Here is a 20,379-nt window from a genome sequence, read left to right on the forward strand (position 1 = left end):
TCTAAAAGCAGCCTGCAGAAAGCAGACAGGTGTCTAAACTCTCCAAACAAGATGCAGTCATGGCTTCGGGCTTTTGTGGAGATGGCACCCGACTGCTCAAAGAGTTTATCGCTCAGCTGAGGACATTCTGCTTAGACCTTGAGCAGACTATCAGAGACATCTTCAGAGAAGTGTGTCAATGCACCTGCTTCATGAGCACACCTGAGACGAGTTTCCGAAAGAGGACGACAGAGTTACATTCTCTACACCTTTTGTGCGGTAGGTTTTTGCAGCCGTCATTTTTCTTTGTGGTGGACAGCACAATGTGGCTTTGTTTCAGAAGAGGAAACACATTCAGTGTTAACCTGTATTTTATATTTCTGTAACTAATATTTACACAGCTGCTGCAGATTTGTGATTTGAAAGTTAGAAGGTGACAACATTGTAAAAGAAAATATGTATATATATTTTTTCCATTGAAAAAAAAAGTCATTTATACAAATCAGACTTCAAGCACACTGTTTTCATTATTGTATGAATCATTGTTCATTTATTCCCATGCTTAGATGATGAAACACAGTTTCTCAATCCGGATAGTCTCCGGGCACTGAACAAACTTGCAACCTCAGATAACACTGATCTACAAATGTCTGCAGCCATGTATTATTTACACCTCAGCCATCATGGTGAGTAAAGAATTCAAACAGATTTTTATGTTGCTCCAGACAAATGTTATGATAGCTATTGCTTGCAGATTAGTGGTACAGAAAATGAGAGTATTGTTTACACTTCTGGTTTATCACATCACTCTTTGTGAGGATAAGCTCCCTAACGGGTATGACCAGTATCATGCAAATTTCAACGGTCTCCTTTTATGCAAGACCAGGCAGGTAATATCCAGCCGTGTGTGGTCTCTAGTGTCATTATTAAGAACACATAAAGGGATTTATTTTGAGATCCTGCATCATAGTACCATTCAGTATGACTACAGCAGGATTATTCCCATATAAAATGACTGTATTGTTTGTAGTTCAGTTTTCTCATTTTTTCCAGATCATTTTATTGATAAGTCCAGGTTATGTCCAGTAGTATGCAAAGGCATGAGGGCATATCATTTTGCATGAATGTGGCAGTTTACAGATTTCTGTGCTTGCTAGGTTGAGGTTGATAAAGCATGTATGGGATGATTCCTTCCAGGTATTGAATTTCAAACCAAACAACAGTAAAATATTTTAATTTCTCAACCAAATTTTGGCTGTTTTGGAAGACTGGTATAAATATTTTAATTTTAAATTGAATAACTTGGAGAACATTCTTAGTAATTGTGTTGATACCTAGGCTGTAAATAAATACAACTGACTGATAAAAATGTGCAAATTTTCCTAATTTTCTTTATCTAATAGGTTTTTACTCTTTTATGATTGTGTGTTGCAGTTACGTCTCCCCTATCAGAGGCCTACATGGAGCCTGTCATGACCTTACTTTTCTCCACTGACCTTGATGTGCAGAAGACTACCTCTCTCTCCGTGGTTAATCTCCTAGTAAAGAATAACGGTGAGAGATAAAAATCACACATTATTGATTCCTGTATATTCATAATCCCTCACCTGTCATCTGTGATTGATTAAGTTGGTAAAATGAATATACATTTCATAGCGTGTTTTGTGTGGATCAGATGGTCATATTTACTGTCCATGAAATCTGCTTTCAGTGAGCAAAGAGTTGGTTGTTGAAATGGGGATGCTGGTGCCCATAATGGAGATGTTCCAGTCCGGTGATGCCACAGCTCAGTGTCATTCATGTGCCTGCATGGCCATGCTGGCCTCTTCCGGTTTGTACAGACAGCAAGGACTTCAGGTCTTAATTATTATCATGTAATAGTGGGATTAAGCTTCATATTTAATTTCAAAATGTCCTTTTTTTCTTTTCACACAGAATCAAGCAGAGAAGCTGTCATGGTGGATGGAATCATCCCACTTTTGGCTTTAGCAAAATCCTACGATCCAAAGGTGCAGCAGAACGCAATATGGGCTCTGTTATACCTTACACAGTCAGGTGGGATCATTTTTCTTGGAACCTTTGTATACTGTTCATATAACTAGAAGCTGGTCTGATGGACTTGACTTCGATCTCGAAATATTATCCCAGGTTTTCTCATCTTTTCCCAGATTGGTCAACGAGGATCTTATGTGAAGCAGGAGCCATCCCTGTGCTGGTGCTTCTGCTCCAGTCTTCAGATTCAGTGGTTCAGTTACACAGCTGCACTGCTCTGTGTAACATTGCAGCTGAGGAGGAGCACCACCCTAAGCTGTTCAGCATGGGGGGTCATTTTTTATTAAAGTCTCTTCTGACTCTCATGTCTTCCTCAGTGAGAAAGGTACTCGCAAACACAAGAGGCTTATAGATGAGTTTGATGGAGAACAAGCTACATGAACCTTTTTTATTTCTTTTGCAGAATTCAACCCAAGCATGCAGATGTCTTGAAACTCTCTCAAAGAATGGTAATTTTAAATATAATTGAATATAATATCATATATTTATTTATAACAGTTCATTTTTTGTGTAGTTCTGATCCAGGAGCAGCTGATGGAGCTGGATTGTGTGTTGCCTCTGAAGGCTTTGCTGAGAACATCTTCGCCTGAGTCAGCCGTAACACTCCTGTCTGCACTCTCCACACACACACCAAACCACGTAGGATTCCCCACAAAGCAGCATCAACAACAGACAACTATTCTGCTTCAATCCCAATACTTTCATACAATGATCTGCTTTGATTTCAGGATGCTCTCGTAAGTGAAGGCCTGCTGGATGACCTCAGCCAGCTGCTTCTTCATCACGCATCAAACTCTGTTATAATCACACACAGCTGCAGGATAATCACTGACCTGTGCAGCTCGGCATTCGCCAGCAGGTACATACAGGCTGTAATATGTGACCTTCATGTCACATGTCTGTGTTTTATAATACATGTGATCGATTGAGCTCCATTGAATGCAATCATTGTTTTCTAGGCTGTGGTGGAGAGTCAGTGTTTATCAGGACTCCTCTGCACCCTTCTGCCCCCCACCCTGTCAGATGAGACCATGTTGCATGTGACATCACACTTGAATCACCTGATGACCTGGGGTGAGTGAGCTGGGAGTGAATTAGTTCTGTTTCTCTACTTGGACTCAAATATCTGCAACTCAGTGTGGACCCTTACAAAATAAAAACCTTGTTTATTTCAAATAAACACAAGGGACTTGTGCTCTAATGAAAGGATAAGTACTCAGTGAAGAAACCCATCCCTTTACCTCCCCACCTTCACATTTATGCTCGACCAATTAGAAACATAACCTACAGAATTTCCTCCAAAGCAGGAAATTATCATGCATCTCCCTTTACCGGTGTTTCGTTGAATTAGGCCTACGGCACCTCGGGGAGGCTCAACAGTTAGCGCCGACATCCTGGAACCATCCTGGCTCTCCCCACCCGCCACATCCACTCACCAAATATGGAAAAAAATATAAAGAGAAAACAGAGAGAAAAGTATTTAAAGATTTGTAGGAAAGTGGACAGGGAAGGCAGAAGGACCTGAGAAACGAAATTTCGTTCCATATCATGCGACAGCTTGTATTGGTATCACAATAAAAAACCTTGAATCCTTGAATCCTTGAATTGAGAGCCAGAGTGAGACGCTTGTTTGGGCTACAGCTCACTCCTCTGCGGTTAACCTGGCCCTACTCCCCTGTATTAGCATGGGGCAAGAAAGGAGAATTAACAGAGAGAAGAGTATGTATTTATTTATATGTGTAGTGTTCATCATCTTTAACTTTTTCTTCTTTTTCAGATCAACTTAATTCCAAAGTATCCATGGCTGTAACATCAGAACAAGTCTCAGGCCTGGTGAAGTTATCTGCACAAACACAAAATCCTCAGCTGTCATACAACAGTGCTGCCATCATCAGTAAACTAGAAATGACTGGTAATGCTTTGCACGGACAAAACATAAACACAAGATAATAAATCTGTGTTTTATTAATGCGTCTGAAATATAATGCTGTTTGTTTTGATGCTGTTCACCTAGAGGAGATGACTCAGCTGCTGAGACCTCACTACATCGACACGATGAAGTACCTGCTCGTGTTTATGACTAATAAAGATGTTAAGTTCCAGCACCTTGCTATAGTTACAACACTCAACCTCAAGAAAGGTTTGTAATTGTTATACATCTTCCTATGCAGCAGCTGGGGTTAATGCAGCATCTTATTATAGATGTGTGTGGATGATTTCAAATGAACCAGCTGTGGAGTTCAGCAGGTCTGATCCTGTTCTCTACTCTCCTCCTCTGCAGATGGCGACTTTTCTGCCCTGCTGGCAGACAGTGAGTTGGAGGTTCAGCTCTGGAGGGTGCATGCGCAGACGGAGGAAACCAGGCGGCTGCTGCAGATGATTCAGCCTCTTTCTCCATCTTCTGTTAACCCTTTGCTTTCTCAGGGAGAACACTGAGATGTGCAGGGTCAACTGTGCTAGTTCATTTTATCCATGCACTGTATCGTCGAGGAGCATTTTTAACTCATGTCTTTAATGTATTTATTCGTCCATTTTTTATATTTACAGGCAACAAATCAGTAAAAACAAGGCAGAAGTGTGGCATAGTATCAACTTTATTTGAATATGGCAGATATTATAACAAGTCATAGGTATAAGCAATACTTAAACCAAAGGATCAAATATTCAGAATTGGATACATCTTTCTTTTTTATTCTAATAAATGTACTGAACTTCTACGCCTCAAACTTTCTTTGTAAAGTGATTGCACAATATCATACAAAGCAACCGTCAGTGCAATAAATGCTTTGTGCATTTTCTTCTCTCTAAAAGACTCACAAACAGAAGCAAAGTCTTTGGAAACTAAGTTCCATAGCAGCCTTGAAATATGTGATTGCTATACTTCACACAATCAAAGGGTAAGACAGGAAGTTACGACCTAAAGTCGTGTGTTCGCCGGGCAAACAGCCACTCGTGCTATTCTAATTCCACAGTGACAGAACTGAGGAAGGAAAAGTGCTTACATAGCAAGAAATATCAGGAATAAGCAAAAAGCGTATGGCTGACGTATGTTGTGACTGTTGGAATGGCTAGTATTTCAGAGGCAACAGAAATACTGTATATGCCAGCAAACTATCATCACCACGATCTACATCTACAATTATTAGATAGTCATTATTACTGTATAGACCTGCTGTACTTAAAGTCATAAATAACTTCTCCAACATTTGTGCTGCTGCTGCTCACACACAGAAAGGTGACCAAATGCTGACGTCCTCAGTGAGAGGAAAGGCTGTAGTTTTACATGCGCTGTCAAGGTGCGGGAGGGCAGGCAGCGAAGTGACTGTGCTGCAGGGGTTTCTGTTTGGCACAGAGAAATCACAGCTCTAACAACCAAGTCTTTGAAACGCACCGGTCGCTTTGCAGATTCTCAGATGACCTCTGAAAAATACAGAAGAGGGAGACCAAAATTAATGTAACAAAAGAATGTCTCAGAGAAGTTTAAGTACAACACTTAGGATGCAGCTTCAGTGTTCTCTATGAACTGTACAGAAAGGTAGAGGACATGACAGCTCCTCTGAAGAGTCTACTGACCACATGTGACATGGGTCTAACTTTAAATCTCATGCTGACGTATCCTGAGTGTTCATTCTTGCAGTTTAGTTTTCCTTCTCCAGATTAGCAGAGTAGAGGACTAACTGTTTCTCACCTGCTCGTTGGTGAGTCTGGATTTCTTCCAGGCCTGTCAGAGTCCTGAGAGACCTGCGCTCTTTGAAGGCCACGACAGGTACCATGTCCTCCTCATTGGTCAGCCCGAGCGGTGAGGTCTTCGTCCCCACGGGCAGCTTAACAGCATCTTCTATAGTGCCATTGTGCACAGGCTGTGTGTTTTCTTTTGGTTCAGCTTCATTTGGCTGGATCCCTCCCTGCACAGTTTTCTGTGTTTGAAAAGGGTATTAACCGACTTAGTCAAGGACAAGCTGTTTAGCTCTCAGAAGTGGATCTGGTAAGTTATCAGTGAATACTGGACCTGCGTCATGAAAGCCCAAGGGTGAGGTATTTTTAAAGAAACACTCACTGTATCTGGAGAATCTGTCCTCCTGGTTCTCCGCATGATCTCCTCAAGTCTCTGGAAAAAAACAGCTTTTTGTAAAGTTTGGTCATGGTTGGCTTTATGTAAAAATTTGGTCTCTAAAATAAGACAACTTTTTAAATTAATTTTTCAAACTTGTCACCTTTTTCCTGACTTGTCGTGCTGCCTCCTCTTTCTGTGCGAGGAGTTCTCGCTCTTGTTTCAGCTGCTCTGCTTTTGCCTTTTCTTTGGCTTGTTCTTCCTCTCTCTGCGTAAACAAAAGAATATCAAATCAGAGAATTCTCCTCTGAAAGGAAAACAAACAAGCATCACCATGGCTGCCTGTATGTGCAGGTTTGGCTCCCTCTGTATTTACACCATGCACTGATAAGTAGTGTCGGGCTGTCTTGCCTGTTTCTGCAGAAGGGCAGCTTCCCTCATAGCCTGAGCTCTCTCTTCCTCGGCTCGTCTCTGCTCCTCTTCCTCCCTCCTCTTCTTCTCCTCTACGAGACGTTGAGCTTCGGCCTGCTGTCTTGCTCGCTCTTCTGCCCTCCTGCGCTCCAGTTCCTCCCGACTCCGCCTAAACAGACATTTTTAAGAACCAGCTCTATCGTCTAACTGTGAAAGTGTTTCTGTCTCACAGGTGCTTTTTTACCTCTCGGCCTCCTCCCTTTGCAGACGCTCCTGCTCCTCTCTCTCCCGTTGTAATCGGGCCACTCTTCTTTTCTCAGCCAGGAGTCGCGAGGCCGCTTCTGGGTCTGTGGTCCCGCCTGAGGGCCTGGATGTGACCTCAGGAGGATTTTGAGCTGTATGAGGAGGACCTGAAGAAAAACACTCAATGATACATCTACAACACAACTTTAATTCTGCTCTGTTTTTATGAGCCTCTCTCCAGCTTACTTCCATCCCTTGCTGTCCTGGTTACTGCTTCAGCCTCTTTGTCGGGCAGGTTCGAACATGGACTCCCTCGTGGGTTTCCATCTTTCACTATTTCTTGCTGACCTTCTGCTGGCGTCCTCACAGGCCTGGAGTTACCAGGAGCGAGGGCAGAGCTACAAACAGCAACATCCTCCTCTGGGACCGACGGGAGCTCCAGCTGCAGCGGGGTCGAGTGCCGGCTGATTGATCTTCGGGGGCTCCTTTAAGAGAGGAGCAGCAGAGGAGGGATGACCCACTTTGTATAGATTACTCTCACTGTGTCAGGAATGTTGGTCAGTGAGATTTTACCTACCGTTCAGGTGAAGGGGAGGCTGTTCTACTTTGTGTTACTTTGGCTGGTTTCACACTGCTTCTTACAGCAGGCGATTTAGGACTAGAGGGGCTGTGTGACTTCTTCTTGGTGTCTTGCCGTCTTGCTGTTTTGAGCTTTAAAAAAAAAAAGGAAAGGAAAAGTTCTCTTACTTCTTTAGACCAGTTTTCCTTCATTTTGTCCTTAAATTTGAAAAGTAAAGCCTCAAAAAATCCCTTAAAATATTAAAATTCAATGAAAGTGAGACCAGGAGAACAGCTGTGCCAGTTACCTGTGCCAGATTGGTGCTTCTGCTGCTTGGACTGGGTGAAGCAGATGGCCTGTGCTGGACTGAACCAGAGTGGTGCTGTGGTTTTTTAGGGGTGGGGGTGGAGTTGGTGGTATTCATGGAGTGGAATGAAACTGCACGGCGACAAATATGGACAACTGAGAGAGTGATTTATGTCCCAATTAAGGTAAAAAATGGAGGAAACAACCATGGAAATGTGAACAGAGAGAGAGATGAGCAGCGTTAGTCTAAAAAAAAGAGCTCAGAGAGGTTAGTTGTAGCTTTCATTGCCCTACATTAGCACTGCATTGCTCTTATATTCAAGCGAACTTGGTGCAGTCTGTTATCGTAGGGGTCGAGTACCTTCTTCTCCTGACTGACAAGCAGCACTCTTGCTCCTGGCCAGAAAAGAGCATGTAGGTGTCAGGAGCCGACTGACCAGATTCTTCTCCCATGGTGTCAGGGGTAAGCGACGTGGAACTAGCGTATTGATAAGTGTAAAGGTTTAGGGGGTGCAGAGACAGAAGATAAAGCAAGAATTTGTGTGTTAAGATACAGAAGTGATAGGAAAGATTGAGTAAAGAAAAAAAGAGGGAAAAAGAAAGCACTTCATGTACACTCACCGTTCTTGGTGAGCTTCCTCCCTCTTGAGTTCTGACTGAGGTTCAGTTGGGCTCTTTGGCTCTTCTCCAGCGTCCTACGCACTGCAGATTCATACCGCTCCTTCATTCAGGAAACAAGCCTCAGAGTTCAATCCAGAGGGGTGGAAGCATCACTAAAAATAATTTCTAGTATCCAACCGTCCAAACTCACCTTCTCCTCCCTCAGTCTCTGCTTGCGCTTCTCTTCCACAGCAGCACGCCTCCTCTCCTCTTTGAGCCTCTGCTCCAGGAGTTTCTTCTTGCGCTGCTGCAGCTGTTGTTCATAGTACCGCCGGGCTCGCTGCTCCCGCTCCAACCTGCTCAGCTCCCGAGAGGCTGAGGCGAGATCGAAAGTGAAGCAGTATAAATAGAGTGATCGGTTATGTATGTTAATTGTTTTTTCTAAATTGAGGACAATGCATTGACAGTGAGGGGCTCACTCACCAAGCAGCTTCTGGTGCTCCTCTCTTCGTTCTCGGGCTGCTTTCAGCCTCTCATCAATATTTTGTCCATTTGCCGCTAAGAATTCAAAAAGCAGCTTTGTAGTTAAATACAAAGACTCTATTGTTGATATCAAACATTTAAAAAAAGTTCAGACAGTCCCTAAAGGGATATCCTCTGAATCTTTAAATCAATACTGTTCTTTTATTACCGCAGCACAATGAAAAGGATGGATGTAAAGAGATGTGTCAAACCTGCAGCTGCCCGCGCAGACGTTGTGTTGCACATTTGTGGAGACTTGTTGACAGAGCAGACTGTTTTCTTTGTCTGTGAATTTGTTTTGATACAGGTGCCATCGTCTGAAAGTGAAGAACAAAACCGCTGCTTCATCACTTCTTTTAAAGCTCTCACTCATCACTGTTTGCACTACGAATGTGTTGGGTAGTCTTCTTTGTTATGCACGTGGACTATTCTTAGGTCTGCTTCCTACATCAGACAGAAGAGTACAGGATCTTATGCTCTTGGGTACTAGGAACTATTTATTGGTCTGTTCCAAAGGTGAGAACTGAACTGAGGAAAGGGGAATTGAAGTTTGATGCTCCCTTTACTTAGACGGAATCTCAAAAGAACCAAAAACTTTTGGTGTTAGTCTCTTTGGATGTTTTTAAGAGTGCTTCTTTTGAATGACTTGGAGGCAGACACACGTGGCTGTAGATGCTCTACCTGATACATTTATGATTGTTGCAGGCATGTTTACTTCTTATTCTATGTTTCTAATGTATTAAAATCATCTATCTTGTGTTGTGTTTGGATGTCTGGCTGCTCTTTGTTGGAAACGGTAGACTGTTCTGTTGCCTCTTTTGGCCAGGACAACTTTCACCATTCTCCCCTTCTACTGAACAAACCAGACTTCTGGCACCTGCCTCTTGTACTCCAGGGTTTAATTATTTTTATGAGTATGAAATTGAATGAAGTTTAAAGAGGACAGAGGCGAGGAGGAGGGCTTGAGATATGGATATGCTCTATTTCTCCAGTACATTACACAGATTTAAACTGCACACTTTCAAAGCACCATGGACAGCATGTCGCTCTGCTCCCCAACTCTGGAATTCACTCCCACCAGACATCAGAAATATTGACTCTCTAACCCTCTACAAATCAAAACTCAAAAGTCATCTGCATTCTCTGTTTAATTTCCACTGCTTCATTTTTAACTTGGTGTTACTTTGCTTGTTGTTTTTAATTATTTTATTTTATTTTATTCTATTTTAATCCCTCTGTAAAGAAGCCTTGAGTGTTAAGAAAGGCGCTTTTAAATAAAATGTATTATTATTATTATTATTATTATTATTATTATTATTATTATTATTATTATTAATATTATTATTATTATAAAGATACGTTTAAAAATAACCCCCAAAAAAATCTGGGGAAAAAAGGGGAGAAAGCTGCTAGCACATTTGACAAAACCCTGAACCCTACCCCCCTTATGGTTGTATTTTTCATATTAACACATTGGATGCTGACTTCATATTCTAATATGTTCACAAACACACAATTCTATTTATTACTACATCTAGATTTGACAGCACTATCCTAAAAAGTGGCTGTTTTGAAAGGAGATGGCCTTGTGGGCATCGCTAGATGAAATAGCCATTATTATCAGCCTGTGTACAAAAAGGCGTAGCAAACATACTAGCACCTGATCAGTGCTCATGGAAATAACTGAAACAAGCTTTAAAGAGACGAACACATAAAAGCTCTCCACGAGACCGATGAGTAATAGGCATCAGAGCAGAGGAGGGGAAAAACATCACAAGGATGTATTCCTTTAGGGTTAAACAATAACAGTAAGCTGCTTATTCTGTGTATTATGTAATCTGTCATCAAATTATGTAATAATGCTATATCACAGAGTCATAAATGATGCCTCTATATCTTCTGTTAATGCGTCATCTGTATGATCAGATGATGCTGTACTGATCTACAGGCAGTCTGGTAAAGGCTTCTTTTGAACCAACACAATACAGATCTTAACAACGAGAGTGGGGTAAAAGCCACTTACCTCCTGTTCTCTCAGATCCATTCCTCTTCTTCTGATTCTCTATTGTACGTGTAGAAAGTGGTCCCTGCGATGGAGGGATGACACTCTTCTTCTGCACAGCCATGCTGGGGATTGAGCCTGGCATGCCAATGCTCTCACTCTAAACCCCCCTCCTTTCTCTCCTCCTTCTTCTCCTCCTCCTCCTTTGAATTTCTATTTCAAGATGCCTTCGGGTCCTCGCCTTGCAAGTGCGCCGTGAAAGGAACTACCCTCTGCATCAGCTGCTTGTCCATCTGTGCCTTAGCAAACCATTAAATAAAGAGAAAAGCGTGAAAACAAAGCATCCAGTTTTATCCCTGTCTAATGGTTTTGCAATGAATTAAAGCAGGGCTGCCCACAAATTAACTCCTGTCTCCTTTAAGGTTAGGACAGTCTGGAGAGATTCTGATCCTGTCTATAAAAAGGCAACTCCCCCCTTTAAAGATCTCACCCCTGTGGGCTGCTCTGCTTTACTTTCACATAATATAGCTGTGTCACTTTAAGTCCCCCACCATGCTGCCTGCTCACGAGATGGAAGTGGCCAAAAGGATGCAGCGTTTCCTGGAGACAGAAAAAAAAATTGGAAGCAAAGCTGAAAGCCTGTCCTCATGAATATTTACCATGACAACAGTGCTGTAATACTCAGTGACATACATCACATGGACATTAACTCTCTCTGATTGAGGCAGTGTCCTCATTAGATGAGCCGTTTAAATATTTATATAGATTTTTTCCCCAATGACTAACTCAATGAATAAAATGGTATGACCACTAGGTGGAAGTCTTTCTTTCCAGAAGACAGCTGAAGTCAGCCTTGCCTTTTAAATAGCTTTATTTATATAAACATACATCCACTTTTGGGGGAAAACAATTGTTTATATTTAGTGACAAATTAGAAGTTTTCTTTTCTGTTCCCAAATGAAGTTATACATTAATCTATTTGATTGATCTGATGTTGAGTGTAAAGCCACATTTAGTTGCACTAGTGCCCTATTTTGACTAAAATAGCCACCCAGTGCTTAATGGGATCGACCTAAAGGATCAATCATTCACATAAATTGCTATTGCATACATAATTAAAACACATTTTCTTCACTACTGAAAAATCTGTAAAATTGAGAAACATTATTAGTTCAGCTATACACAAATATTAAGAAAAGTTATTAATATTTCTCTTATTCTAGAACAATGAAGCAGTATAGGCTTGGATAAGGACTTTTAAAAAATGTAAATTTGTCACATCATCCATCTATAGTTCCCTTTTGTTTGACTTTATTTATTTGAATACAGTTTAAAGAAAATCCCCATAAAATTCAATTTTATATGCAGAACTACTGTCAATGTTCCCATTTTATCACAAGTACAAACACATGGAAGGAGAACAGGGTGTGACATTGGATTAAACCACGTTTCTGATATCGTGCCTGCCCAGGAAAGTCTCACATGTCGCTTTAAAGGCTCCATTCTTTTCAAGAGAGTTGAACATTACAGATAAAGATATCTTGTTTAATCTTCCCTTTAGGACTTGTTTGAAAAAAATATTTCCAAAGATTTTGAGAGATAAAAAATAGCTACAACAACAAACATTGGTACATGCTCCAACACAAAATAACTAAACTGATAATCCTCTGTACATGATAAACTTTGGTGTTTAACTTACCATGTTGGTGCTAAGACTCATCATCAAGCGTTATGTTTGTCTCATAGTCTGAGAATAACCTTTGGAGACACAAGCTGGTTTATTGTTGTCAGCAACATTTTCACTGCGCCTTTCAGCTTTACGGTAAATCTGTTAATACGCTGCGTCACTGCACGCGCGTGGGACGTAGACAGCACTAGTTGAATCCGGTTGAATCAAGCGAAATACTGAACTAATCAAACATTAACACAAAGGTCAGAACAGTGACTCCTGGATGGTACACACATTTACTAGACTCTTTTTCGTTTTCAAAGACTATGAGCAAATAACAGACTGCTTCTGAACGAGTTTGAAACAAAAGAAACAGTAGTAGTCAGTTTAGTGGCAGCAATAGCTAGTCTGAAAGTGTGCTAGAGAGCTAGTTTACTCAAGGGGATATTGGTCGCTTTATTACAGTGGACAGTGAATAAACTATGAGATAAGTTTGATTCAAACAGGTTTAGCATTCCAGCTACAAATGAAAACTACGTGCAACCAGAAGCGTCGACACTCTTTGGCCAGCAGGTGGAGCTCTCATTTATTTATCTGACCACAACAGGTAGGCCTTGCAGTAACTATGGTATGTTTACACAGTCTGTGATGTTAAAGCTGCTGTTGGTAGGAATGGTGTGAAAAACGTTACTTTTTTTTCTGCTGTGTTTGGAGAAAAGGTCATAATGCCCATCAGTACTCATCTGTAAGTGGAGTAATTTGAGACTATTGCTAAAATCTCTGCGTTTTCCAATGCCTTTGTATCAAGCAAAGTTATTATTCCCCTCGTTCCCTTTATGACGGACCAATCAGAGCTAATCTCCAATCCTCTGTCCTGATTGGTTAAGGGGCGGCCCCTACTACGTCCTCCAATTGGTTATGAGCATAGACTGTAAAAAAAAAATGGACGCAAGTGAGGCTGCCACAAAAGCTGCTCCCCCTGGTGGCTGGCTGCAGTATAGGTCAAAACTCCGTCTCCCCCATTCATTTGAATGGGGCTGATGTCAAACTTTAAAAAATAAATACACGTGGTACGAATGTTTCTCACATCCGTATGCTGTGGTGATATGTAGTTAGTATTTGACTGTTTTGTGTTCAAGGCCTCTTTTTTCTGAAAAGTTTATTTTTCGTTATTAGAGGTTAAAAAACGGGGTTTTACATCCGGGTTTGCTTTGATTGACAGCTGCTGTAGAGAGAAACTCTGTAGGACCTCGTGACCGTACGCTGTAGGGCGGAGCTCATTACCGTGAAAACATACAAATTCCCTACTGCCCAGACTCTGGCTGCAGAAAACGACAAGATGTCAGCATTCTGGAATGGGATAGTTTGGCTTCAAAACCATTCAATGGGAAAAGGCGTAGCGACGCTGTCCACTATATATACAGTCTATGGTTATGAGTCCGGCACTATCATGGCTGCACACGCCAATCTGTGTTGGGGGCAAGCGGCAACCTCCGGTCTCAAACTATGAAGCCCATGCGCAAGTGTTATAAGCTAAAATTCATAGAGAATCCGCTTGAGGCCGGCTGCAGAAACACCGGAAACCACATAGACACCAATTCAAAAAAGACGATCTTTGCAGCATTAATAAACATGTTTACAGTCTGGTACAAAAAACAGCTTGGCTCTTCGTAGCTAATCTCTCTATCAGCACACACTGTACGGGGGGTGAATTTTTTTCTAACACGACGGTTCAGAAGATATTAAGATTACGAGTTTTTGCCCAAATAAGGACATGACTGACTTGACTTTCGGTCGGGAACACATAGCTGTTGGCCAGGAGGCTCAAACTCGTCTCTTTACCTCACACTATGCCTGGTTGAGTTCTGCATTCCCAATATGGCTGCCGCCGTCGATTGGCTTCAAAACAGCACTCAGGAACAGATGGGTGACGTCACGGATACTACGTCCATTATTTATACAGTCTATGGTTGGGGGGCTAAGAGGAAATCTGGTCGGGAGAGATAGTGTTGACATTCGAAGTCCCTCTCTCTGAACAGATGTTGTCTGTGACTACCAACAGCAGCTTTAAAAGCTATGTGCAACCAGAAGCGTTGACACTCTTTGGCCAGCAGGTGGAGCTCTCATTTATTTATCTGACCACAACAGGTAGGCCTTGCAGTAACTATGGCATGTTTATACAGTCTATGATGAATAGAATATAACATTTGTAAAAGTATTTATGCCTTTCCTTCTTTTGGAATATAAAATAAAAGTAACCATAGCATAACAAATCTAAGCATTCAGTCTTGAATGATAAAAAACATGTAAATTCCCTGGGTTCATTTCAGGTCAGATCCACCTGGCCACTACGTGCTTGCTGCCTGGTACAAAGCCCTCCCCGGCTTCAACAATAACAATGAGGTCCGGCAGTGTTTCACCAGTGAAGCTTGCCAAACTCCCCCATCAGAGAGACTGAATTGTGTCATAAGGATACACTACACCGTAGTCAGGTGGTGTGCCCGCATAGTCACTGGAGCACAAAGAAAGATGGTGATAACCCGCCTACAACCAACAGCCAAAAAAGGGCTTTGGACACTGGACCTACATGGGATAGGATTGCATGGTTGGTATCAAGTCATTCTGTGGTTCACCTAAAAGAACATTGTCAAAGGTGTCAATTTAAGGGCTAGGTTGCCTACTCATGCATACTATCTAAACAATCATATCTCTTGCTGCAGTGCATTAATGTTCTATTTTTATATTCTGAGATGACATATTGCTCCTGAGACAGCTCATCTGTACAATTCTTTGATGTAGTAAGGTTGCACACACATTTCTTAATGCAACTTATACTTTTTCTTCTTTACCAGACCAGAAATCCACCATGGCACACCGATGTGGTGACTGATGTCAACCTTAAAGTGTTTAAAGTTGCATTTGATGACAACACCCATCTCAGAATGAGGTTGGTATATTAGCCTACAGGAGCAGCCAGTAACTCTGCACGATTGGTGACATGGTTACTGGCCTTCCCTGGAGGATCAAGGACACCTCCTCAACCCCTTGTAGCTGGTACTGAATCATGTAATTAAGGGCAGAATCCCTCAGCACAGAGAGAGGTCAGGTTGGTGTCATTGGGAGTGTTACACACTTCCAGCTGAGAGCGCAGAAAAAGGATGCTTCTTTTGTGACACCTCTATATAAAGAAATGAATTGCATAAAGTAAAGCAGTATATTCAAAAACACATCAATCAAATGTTTGTTGATGTTTCTTTCCTTGGACACAGAGAGCTATTATTTCTATAAGTAGGTAAAACATGACATTATTTCCTCTAGTTAATAATACTGAAAATATGTTGCCCTGTTATTACCTCCTTGCAAAATCTATTTATTTGTTGTGAACACTGATACCTTAACATAATGAGGATGCTGCATGCAACACTGACTGGAACGCTTAAATAATTTACAGTCTTGTTTCATCGGATACCAGCAACTTTAGACTTTGACGTATGGCTTACAGACTGGCTGTATGTGTAATTGATGAGATGATGAGTTGTACTTTGGCGTTCAATAGAAGAATTCGCATTGAGAGGCTGTTAAAGCATGCAACAACTCAGCAAAATCCAGCATCATTACGCATTCATTCAACACTTTGCTTAGGTTGGAAATACATCAAACCCCTTTCCTTTATTATTTCTTGTTTGTTCATTTTTTATCATATCATGTCAGCAGCACTTGTCAAGAATTCAAAATGTAGCTCCATTCTTAAACCTTGAGGCCCACACATGAAAGAAACTCAAATACAAGGCCCCTGCAAAATAGGTTGTGACACCGTTTGGTGATTCCATGCAGACAGTGTGTCAGCACCCAGTCCCAGTTGAAGCAGAAACCTTTTAAAATATTAAAAGGAAGCATTCTTTCAGCCGGGCTGGGCTGACATTTTGTTTACTTCAATGACATCCTATCACTGGTGACACTAGTGACATGGCAATTTATCGATAACCACATGCTTACATATTCTGAAGAGCTGCTTTAATGTTAAAAAGTCAAAGATATGCTCAATGCAAAACTCTTATTCAAGCATGCTAAAACTTTAATGCTAATGAACAACAACACCACTTTTGTTCTTGCTCAGGTCCATCATGCAGAAGCACTACATAATCACAGCTAGATGATCAGATAGATTATTTCAGATTATTTCAGTTGACCCCTGGTCTGCATGTAAAAACTGCATCTTCCCTGCAAAGTGATTCAGGATTTAACAAAGATATTGTTATACTTTCATGAATTTTGTACTCAGTCTGTGGATTGGCAGATCTGCTCACAGTGACGTCTCTCAGCAGTCCCTAGTTATAGTTACCAGTCTCGGGTTCAACACTCATGCACTATTCATTGGGGTATCACATCACTCCTGCCCAACTTCAGACCTGGACGAACCAAATTCTTTTCTGTGCAACTTTACTTTGTGGCTGTATTCTTACCGCTGTGTAATGTCTAAAATCTTCATGTAGGTGTTTCTTCCGTGGCAGAGAAAACAAAAGAAGTTGCTGTTTTCCTTACAGGAGACCTCTTGGAGGAGGGGGACAAGAGCATCATTTTCTTGTATGGTACGTGTTATTACATTGGTATTATTCTTTCTGCAAAATCATGCTCTGCAAAGATCAGAGGTGAGAGGCAAAGCTTGGTATTCAGGCCTCAACATTTTTCTGCAAACTTCTAAGATTGTGTCTATGGTGAAGGGCTTCCTGTTTACATATGTTTAAATGTTGAGCAGGTTATTAGATTAATACTTAGATTTCTGCATCCTGAGCAGTTTTTTTGCTGTCCTGCTTTTTGTTAATTCCAAACTTGTTGAGTCTTGCTTTTCAATAAGATGACAGAAAATATGTTTTATTATATTGTAGATTTTGTGTGTATATATATATATTAAACAATTTAAAGGACTGTTGCATGTTTTTTAGATATGGTGCATATTCTAAAAAGGGTAATGCAACAACTCAAGAAAAAGGAAGTGTCATTTGAGTTTAACTTAAAACAATGCTGATCCTGGAAATATCTGATAGAACCTTTGATCATGCTAGCAAATTAAAACCCTTTTACATTTTAACTTTCAACTTTAATGAAAAGTGGAATTTGCTGATTAATTACTGCACATTAATTATTTTAGGTGTATTATTTTTCACAATGCCGGTGAAATGTATCCTCTTTAATTGATGCGTTAAGGTCAGCTGATTTGAATAATTAAAAGCCTTATTGGAAGGCTGAACCGGGTGTGGTAGCAAACAGGCACCCTTATTAAAGTGATTGGAGAGCACATGCTGAATTGTATTGTTTCACTTTAACATGTAATCATCGATCAGTTGTTTTCATTTCGCTCAATAATTGATGAATTTTCCATTTGCTCTTTTAGACTTTGTGTGTTAGTAATCACTTGGTGGCCTCCTTCTCTCTTGAGGACATTGTGGAGGGGTTACATCAGTGCAGTCATGTGTGCAGTGGTTTTACACTCTTCCTTTTTTGGTTTAGGGCTCTTGTTGATAAATGAAATTAGGATCTGACATGCACAGAAAATGAGACCTACATGCATGAAATATTAGTCATCTTTTGAAGTTACATAGTTTATTGAAAGTAGCATATTCACAGTGAAAGTGATGGTGTGACAAAGTTTCTGAATTATGAAATCACTTCAATTTTCTTTCACAGAGCACGCAACAAATTGCTTTGAGCCATGAAGCGCAGTAAGCACAGAGGACACAAGGAGGACAAACATGGAGGTATCAGTGGCTAAGATGGATGACAGAGGATTAGTTTGTTTAGGAGAGGAAATCATGGCTGATATTAGAAACCTGTGATGACCCACTGCTTCTTTTGAAAACACACATTCCCTTTACAGTTATTCTAATCCTGAAAATACTGTCAGCTAACTGTCTGTACTTTTTAGTCGACCTTTAAATGATCTTAATTGTTTATTTATATATTTGTATTCCTTTTATTTACCAACCTGTTGTAGACTTATGTAAAAGTATTCACAAATACTACAGTAGTCTACCTTCTAGCTTCTCTTGAAAGTGACAAACGGCCATCTTACTTTTCATACTTTGTCTTTCACTGTCATCATTTTCAAATACTTAGAGTTGAATACAATCAATCTTTATCATGTTGCTTCATTATTATCTCCAGATGAACCGGCTATTCTGGAAACAGAGAACCTGGATCGTGATGGCATGTTCATGGGAGGCCCAGATCCCGACACCATCTCACTGGCCTCAGTCACAGCCGTCACCACCAATGTATCCAATAAAAGGTAAGTCTGCATCTGTCTTTTAATAGTTTGTGTTAATTGTTAATATATTGAGGCTGCCTGAATATGACGCATTATGCCTGACACTTCAATCTCCACAGATCAAAGCCAGACATAAAGATGGAGCCCAGCTCTGGAAGACCAGTAGACTACCAGGTATCTATTTTTAATCTTTCTGCTGATTAACTTCTGATCAGTTATTGTCTGAATGTTTACTGGAACATATTTAGTTTGTAACTATTTTAATAACCTGATTATTTAATTTCAGGTCAGTGTGACAGTGATTGAAGCGAGGCAGCTGATTGGACTGAACATGGATCCCATGGTCTGTGTGGAGATTGGAGAAGACAAAAAGTACACCTCGATGAAGGAATCGACCAACTGTCCGTACTACAATGAAGTGAGTCCGCCATCAACTAAAAAAAACAACTAAATAAAGTTCTCTCCTCTAGTTTTGCAAAAAGCATTTAGTATCCTCCAACATATATGCTTGATGCTGACAGTTTTGCACGCACTTGTTCTTCTTTCCAGTATTTTGTGTTCGACTTCCACGTCCCTCCAGATGTGATGTTCGACAAAATCCTGAAAGTTTCTGTAAGTTAAACTCCTAACAGCTTTACTCAAAACAGATTCTTACTTTGTACTTGTAAGCTTCAGACCAGAGTGTATAATGTTGCAATGTGTTGTATCCTTGAACCAACCCTTAGGTGATTCACTCCAAAAATCTGCTGCGTAGTGGGACACTGGTTGGAACCTTTAAGCTGGATGTCGGCACAATCTACTCCCAGGCTGGTAAAGAACAATCAGAGAAACTCTGCTGGGTTATTATAAATGCTAACAATGATATTCCAATGATATTGTCTTCATTTCTGTCCTGTAGATCATCAGTTTTACCACAAGTGGGCGCTGCTGTCGGACCCTGAAGACATCACAGCGGGCTGTAAAGGCTACGTTAAGTGTGATATTGCAGTTGTAGCCAAAGGAGACACTATAAAGACCCCCCACAAGGCCAATGAATCAGATGAAGATGACATAGAGGGGTAACTGCTAACTTCTAAACTATCACCAAGGATAATGGGATGAAATAACTCCGCGATTAACTTTATGTGACTGCAGGGATAAATATAATACTGCAGAATCTCCTTTATCATCTTGTCTCATCATCTCCACTTTGTCCTTCAGAAACCTCTTACTACCAGAGGGGGTGCCTGCAGAACGGCAGTGGGCTCGTTATTACCTGAAGATCTACAGAGCCGAGGGACTCCCCAGAATGAACACCAGCATCATGGCTAACGTCAAAAAGGCCTTTATAGGAGAAAATAAGGACTTGGTGGATCCTTATGTCCAAGTACTGTTTGCTGGGCAGAAGGTTAGTCGCACCACAGACTCCACACTTCCCTGTGTTTCTTGTCAACTTTATCTTAGTCAGGTCAGAATATTGATATCAATGACATCACCACTTCTGAGTTGATTTAAATCTACATGTTTGTCATGTATGATTGCAGGGGAAAACGTCAGTTCAAAAGAGCTGCTACGAGCCCATCTGGAATGAGCAAATTGTTTTCACGGAGATGTTTCCACCCTTGTGCAAGCGCATGAAAATCCAGATCCGTGACTCAGATAAAGTGAATGATGTTGCCATTGGGACACACTTCCTGGACTTGCGGACGATTTCAAATGATGGGGACAAAGGTGTTGTATC

General features: G+C 41.0%; 3 protein-coding genes across 6 annotated transcripts in view; 2 read left to right on the top strand and 1 right to left on the bottom strand.

The window, feature by feature from the left end:
• On the top strand, positions 1–4,748 carry LOC117805997 (vacuolar protein 8-like). Its single transcript, XM_034674647.1, has 13 exons — positions 1–258; positions 546–665; positions 1,414–1,533; positions 1,691–1,810; positions 1,915–2,034; positions 2,148–2,356; positions 2,435–2,480; positions 2,546–2,670; positions 2,760–2,903; positions 2,991–3,105; positions 3,809–3,943; positions 4,046–4,171; positions 4,313–4,748. Exons 1-13 carry the CDS (start codon positions 60–62, stop codon positions 4,465–4,467), a joined length of 1,734 nt encoding a protein of 577 aa, XP_034530538.1. The 5' UTR covers positions 1–59; the 3' UTR covers positions 4,468–4,748.
• Positions 4,608–12,942, bottom strand: LOC117805996 (ensconsin-like). 4 transcript variants are annotated; one of them, XM_034674644.1, is made up of 17 exons: positions 12,425–12,942; positions 11,277–11,325; positions 10,747–11,018; positions 8,936–9,040; positions 8,685–8,759; positions 8,413–8,576; positions 8,223–8,322; positions 7,963–8,079; positions 7,603–7,733; positions 7,314–7,447; positions 6,983–7,221; positions 6,738–6,903; positions 6,494–6,662; positions 6,246–6,350; positions 6,089–6,139; positions 5,720–5,948; positions 4,608–5,451 (listed from the first exon to the last, which is right to left on the bottom strand). In XM_034674644.1, exons 3-17 carry the CDS (start codon positions 10,868–10,870, stop codon positions 5,441–5,443), a joined length of 1,920 nt encoding a protein of 639 aa, XP_034530535.1. In that variant the 5' UTR covers positions 10,871–11,018; positions 11,277–11,325; positions 12,425–12,942; the 3' UTR covers positions 4,608–5,440. The 4 variants fall into 4 exon arrangements, with proteins under 4 accessions (XP_034530535.1, XP_034530534.1, XP_034530536.1 ...); XM_034674643.1 differs by having other exon boundaries at positions 10,747–11,024; XM_034674645.1 differs by having other exon boundaries at positions 10,747–11,024; positions 11,216–11,325.
• Positions 12,572–20,379, top strand: part of LOC117805995 (otoferlin-like) — a 21,863-nt gene continuing 14,055 nt past the window's right edge. Inside the window, exons 1-13 of the mRNA XM_034674642.1 lie at positions 12,572–13,001; positions 14,725–14,999; positions 15,247–15,341; positions 16,888–16,983; positions 18,080–18,150; positions 18,557–18,680; positions 18,779–18,833; positions 18,946–19,077; positions 19,209–19,271; positions 19,385–19,469; positions 19,558–19,717; positions 19,860–20,046; positions 20,183–20,369. Coding sequence (XP_034530533.1) covers positions 18,105–18,150; positions 18,557–18,680; positions 18,779–18,833; positions 18,946–19,077; positions 19,209–19,271; positions 19,385–19,469; positions 19,558–19,717; positions 19,860–20,046; positions 20,183–20,369 — 1,039 coding nt within the window. The 5' untranslated portion in view covers positions 12,572–13,001; positions 14,725–14,999; positions 15,247–15,341; positions 16,888–16,983; positions 18,080–18,104. The remainder of the gene's footprint in view (positions 13,002–14,724; positions 15,000–15,246; positions 15,342–16,887; positions 16,984–18,079; positions 18,151–18,556; positions 18,681–18,778; positions 18,834–18,945; positions 19,078–19,208; positions 19,272–19,384; positions 19,470–19,557; positions 19,718–19,859; positions 20,047–20,182; positions 20,370–20,379) is intronic.

This window comes from Notolabrus celidotus, chromosome 22, assembly GCF_009762535.1.
Source record: "Notolabrus celidotus isolate fNotCel1 chromosome 22, fNotCel1.pri, whole genome shotgun sequence".
NCBI classification, from domain to species: Eukaryota; Metazoa; Chordata; class Actinopteri; order Labriformes; family Labridae; genus Notolabrus; species Notolabrus celidotus.

Excerpts from the sequence above, each read along its gene's own strand:
- LOC117805997 (XM_034674647.1), top strand. The coding sequence starts at position 60 with ATGGCTTCGGGCTTTTGTGGAGATGGCACCCGACTGCTCAAAGAGTTT. Across the intron at positions 259-545 it reads TTCTCTACACCTTTTGTGCG|ATGATGAAACACAGTTTCTC; the intron begins GTAGGTTTTTGC and ends TCCCATGCTTAG. Across the intron at positions 3,944-4,045 it reads CAGTAAACTAGAAATGACTG|AGGAGATGACTCAGCTGCTG; the intron begins GTAATGCTTTGC and ends CTGTTCACCTAG.
- LOC117805996 (XM_034674644.1), bottom strand. The coding sequence starts at position 10,870 with ATGCCAGGCTCAATCCCCAGCATGGCTGTGCAGAAGAAGAGTGTCATC. Across the intron at positions 8,577-8,684 it reads GGAGCACCAGAAGCTGCTTG|CCTCTCGGGAGCTGAGCAGG; the intron begins GTGAGTGAGCCC and ends ATCTCGCCTCAG. Across the intron at positions 8,080-8,222 it reads GAGGAAGCTCACCAAGAACG|TTCCACGTCGCTTACCCCTG; the intron begins GTGAGTGTACAT and ends TCAATACGCTAG.